Source organism: Lipotes vexillifer, unplaced genomic scaffold, assembly GCF_000442215.2.
Source record: "Lipotes vexillifer unplaced genomic scaffold, Lipotes_vexillifer_v1.1 scaffold426, whole genome shotgun sequence".
NCBI lineage: Eukaryota > Metazoa > Chordata > Mammalia > Artiodactyla > Lipotidae > Lipotes > Lipotes vexillifer.
Genome location: NW_006779491.1, coordinates 3,139,713 through 3,144,060, shown reverse-complemented (window position 1 = coordinate 3,144,060; position 4,348 = coordinate 3,139,713). Strand labels below are relative to the sequence as shown.

General features: G+C 59.8%; 1 protein-coding gene across 1 annotated transcript in view; it reads left to right on the top strand.

The window, feature by feature from the left end:
* The window catches only part of KATNIP (katanin interacting protein), a 155,688-nt gene extending 151,964 nt beyond the window's left edge, over positions 1-3,724 (top strand). Inside the window, exons 24-27 of the mRNA XM_007452838.1 lie at positions 2,088-2,189; positions 2,761-2,921; positions 3,045-3,133; positions 3,666-3,724. Of these exons, the coding sequence (XP_007452900.1) occupies positions 2,088-2,189; positions 2,761-2,921; positions 3,045-3,133; positions 3,666-3,724 (411 nt within the window). The remainder of the gene's footprint in view (positions 1-2,087; positions 2,190-2,760; positions 2,922-3,044; positions 3,134-3,665) is intronic.
* Positions 3,725-4,348: the final 624 nt, after the last annotated feature.

The window sequence follows — 4,348 nt, the reverse complement described above, 5'->3', positions numbered from 1 at the left end:
GGGTGCGGGGGGGGGGGCGGCTTTCTGTCCCTGGTCTCAGTGACACATCTTTCTTCCAGGCCAGGTTAACCTCGAACAAATCAAAATGTCCAGGGGCCGCCAGGAAGCCTCAGGTCTTTGCTAACACATCTGACAGGTTGGCTCTTCCTGGCCAGAGTTCTTTCCCTTTGCTCTGAGGGTGCATATTATAAGGGGACACCAGGGAGATGAAGGGCCACATTGGACTCTGAGCCCAGGAGCCCAGTGCAGCCGTCCTGGGGGCTTGGGCATCTGTCGATCCCTGCAAGACATCCCTCTCTGGTTCTCTTTTCTGCCCCTGTCTCCCTCTGCAGAGTCCACTCTGTCCTCTTCTTCCCAGCCCCAGCCTCTCCACATTCACTGTTTCTGCTCCCTTTTTATGCCGCTGGGCACTTGACCCCAACCTTGCCCTCTCTCTGGGCTCAGACCTGCCTGGTAAGCTCTTCCAACCAACTGACTCAGTCTCCCAGATCTCAGACTCTGCAGTTGGTCCTGCCTATCTCTTTGCTCCAAGGCCTGATGGCGAACCTCGGGGTGGGCCTTTGCCCACCTGGGCCTCGTCGATCGTGGTAGAGAGGGAGGTGAGAGACCAGGAGATGGGACAGGTTGGGTAGCACTCCCTAGCCTCTCAGTCACGGGGCCAGATGCCTGTATAGATATGCAGCAGGGGCTGGGCATCTACCCCTGTGACCACTGGGTGGGAAGATGAGGGGTACATTTTCCTCTCAAAACCCTCACAGGGGGCTTCCCTGGTGGCGCAGTGGTTGAGAGTCCGCCTGCCGATGCAGGGGACACGGGTTCGTGCCCCGGTCCGGGAAGATCCCACATGCCGCGGAGCGGCTGGGCCCGTGAGCCATGGCCGCTGGGCCTGCGCGTCCGGAGCCTGTGCTCCGCAACGGGAGAGGCCACAACAGTGAGAGGCCCGCGTACAGCAAAAAAAAAAAAAAAAAAAAAAAAAAAACAACCCTCACAGGAAGGGGCAGCACCCCTTCAATGGTCCATCAGCTTCCCTTGAGAAGAGGCCAAACCCCTCAGCCCCACCACTGCAAAGGAGAACCACATAGATCTATCAGCCCTCCGACCTGGGGCTGCAAACTGGTGGTCCCTGTGGCCAGTCCAGCCGGCTGCCACCTTGACCCTGGCCAGCAGGCATCTGCCAACATCTTTCACATGAAGGCCTTTGGGTGCAGTGCAGTTTCTCCGTCTCTCCCTCTTCTCGATGGACTCAAACATTTGTATCCAGTTGAGCGCTGTGGACAACTGAGTTTGAGGACCCTCCTCTAGACCTTTATTATTTCCGTGGTGCAAGCGGAAGGCTGACCCTTCCCACATCCCCCTAGGTCCTCTTGGGGCTGAGACCCAGGGCTGGAACCAAACGAAGTCTGCAGCCTGTGGCCAACACTGAATTCTTACTGCTTTCTTCTGTCTTGCAAGGGGCCCCCTAATATTTGCCAGTCTTTGTTGGGGGTGAGGAGGCTGTTGGGTCCCACTTTACTAGCTGATCTGCCACGGATCGGGACACCTCCCTCCCCCTCCACCAGCAGAGGTTCAAAGATCTCCGCTGAAAATCACCCAGCGGTGCTTTCAGGGCTACTCGGCTGTGCTTTTCATTTATGATTCGGAGAAAGGACAAACGGGTCAAGGCTGTGCTGATTGCTCGGAGGTCGTGCCTCTTGACTCTGGAGCTGGGGACCGTTCCCTTGGCCCCTGGAGCCCCAGACTGTGTTTCTGAACCTGACGTGGAGGAAAGGGAAGGGCGCGCCCAGTTCTCTGCAGGCATTTCAATGACGGCCATGCCAGGCCCAGAAAACAGGCCTTTCAACAGCCAGCTCAGCGGTTTGTTGCAAACACAGCCACACGTGACCTGACTCAAGATGGGCTGCGAGGAGAAGAAAGGCGGCGGGAACCCCACGCACAGCGGCCCCGAGCAGCCCAGGCGGCCCACCTGGGCCGACACCGCCTTGGGCACCCACTGCCCTCGCGCCCCGGCCCACGCCTGGCACCCCGGGCCCCGCCCAGTGCCTCTGTTCCCAAACATGCCTGTTTTAATTAGTGCTTCTCTCTGACAGGTGAACCGGGTTTATGTGATTTTCGATCGGCCTACCACGGTGTCAATGATCAAACTGTGGAATTACGCGAAAACACCCCATCGAGGGGTGAAGGAGTTTGGCGTAAGTACTTCCTGGCTGCGTTTTTTGAGATAATTATGCTCTTTGGTAATTAGGCTGCCGGCAATTATCATTTGTCGCAGCTTGACTTACTTCTCTCGGCTGCAACCTTAGACACAAATGCCTGGTCCTCAGAGGCAGGGAGATGTGCCATCCAACCGTGAATTCAAAACCTCCGAGTGATTTGAATCATCACCCCGAAAAAAACAAAGTGGCTTTTCTTTCATCTTTTCTTCTCGAATTGTACTGGCGTAGGGAGCTCTTCCTGCCGGAGGCGACTCTGGGGTAGGGAGAGCTAGAGCCCTGGGGGACCAGAGACCCGAGTTCGCCATGCCCTGCCACATGGGTGAAAGATTTTAGCCCTTTGAGCCTCAGCTTCCCCATCTGCAATGTGGGGCTAATCCAGGCGCCTTTCCTGGTCGTCGTGAAGGTTTGAAGTCATAACACGGGCCGCGCACCTAGTAGGCGAGGCTCTGAGCAGTGATGCACTTTGCCCGAGGTCACACATGGGAAGGACGAGGGGGATGATGGACCACACGCCACACTCCACACAGCCCCTCCTCTGTCTGTCCAGCTCCTGGTGGATGACTTGCTCCTGTACAATGGGATCCTGGCCATGGTGGGCCACCTGGTCAGGGGCATCCTGCCCACGTGCGAGCCCACAGTACCCTACCACACCATCCTCTTCACCGAGGACACGGACATCTGTCACCAGGAGAAACACACCGCCATCAGGTGCGCCCCGAGCCCGTGACCTCCCCTCCCCCATCACCTCCCCTGCCGGCCCTAACGAGGAAGGATGGCAGGGACACGCTGCCTGGAGCCTGATGGAACCTTCTGGCTTTTCCCTCCCTGCAGTAATCAGGTGGAGGGTCAGGACGTGCAGATGATGAATGAAAACCAAATCGTTACCAACTCGAAAAGGAAGCAGAATGCAGCTGACCCAGGTCAGCTTCCTTCTCTGCCCAGAGCACCCCTCCCACCCGACTTCAGGAGTCTGGTCGGAACAGAGAAGGAGCTGGCAGCATCACACACTGTCTCTTGCCCCTGCCAGCCCTCAGACCCCTCTCCTCCACCCAAGAGCCTTCCCCGGGGGGCTGCGGGGGGGCTGATGGGGGCAGAACCCCGGGAGCAATGTGGTGTGCTTCCCAGAAGCCAAGCCTTGCATGTACAGAGGGAAAAGGGCCATGAAGGGCAGAAGCGCTATATTGAAAGGGTTGTCCTGCCCTGGGCCACTGGAAACCAGGAGAGGATGCACAGGGCGAGGGCTTCCCAGAGGAGGGATGCTCGAGCTGGATCCTGAAAGATGCTCAGGGTTGGTCAGGCAGAGGGAACTCGAGGCTGCTGGGGGCGGAGGCCAGGTCTCCAGGGGCCATGAATGGCAACCCCGGGCAGTCTGGATTTCACCCCAAGGGCATGGGGCAGCCCTCGGGGATGGCGGCTGGGTGACACTGCTCCCTCTGTGCTCTCCCTCGACAGCCTTACGCCCCAAAACCTGCATCAGCGAGAAGGAGACAGCGAGACGCTGGCAGTGCTGACCGCTGAAGGAGGGGGAGCTGGTCCTCTCAGCCGGGGTGGGGCTCCGTCACCCAGCCCCAACTCAGCACCCATGTCCCCCGCCCTCAGGCCTCCGTGTGGGCCAGCCCAGACCCCAGACCCCAGGAGCTGGAAGGGAGCTGCAGCATGGAGGGAGCCCGCTGGAGAGAAGGGACTCAAGGGGTGAACGGCCCTGGCAAATACAGGAGTTCTGGGCAGGTGGAAGTGGTGTGGTGTGGCCTTCCACTGTCGCCCGCGGTCCTGGGGCCAGCTGCAGGGAGCCCGGGGTCCCGTGGCTCCGTGGCTCTACCGTGAGATCCAGCAAAGCAGGGCCCGAGTCCGCTGAGGCCTGTCGTGGGATCCGCGGGCTCGGCCTGACTCCAGGCAGGAAGGTACCATGGCCAGCCATGCCAGGGCGAAGGAGGCCAGGCGTCAGACACCAACACCGACAGGCGTAGGGTCCTGCCTTCCGAGGCCCCCGCTGAGGGGCCAGCAGCTCCCACCCCCACCACCTCCCCGCCTCATCTGGGGGCTGCGGAGCCAGCTGAGCAGGTGGGACTTTCCCCTGGACCCCTGCAGATGTCTAGCCTGGACTGCTACCACCCCTTCACCCATCCTGGGTCCCG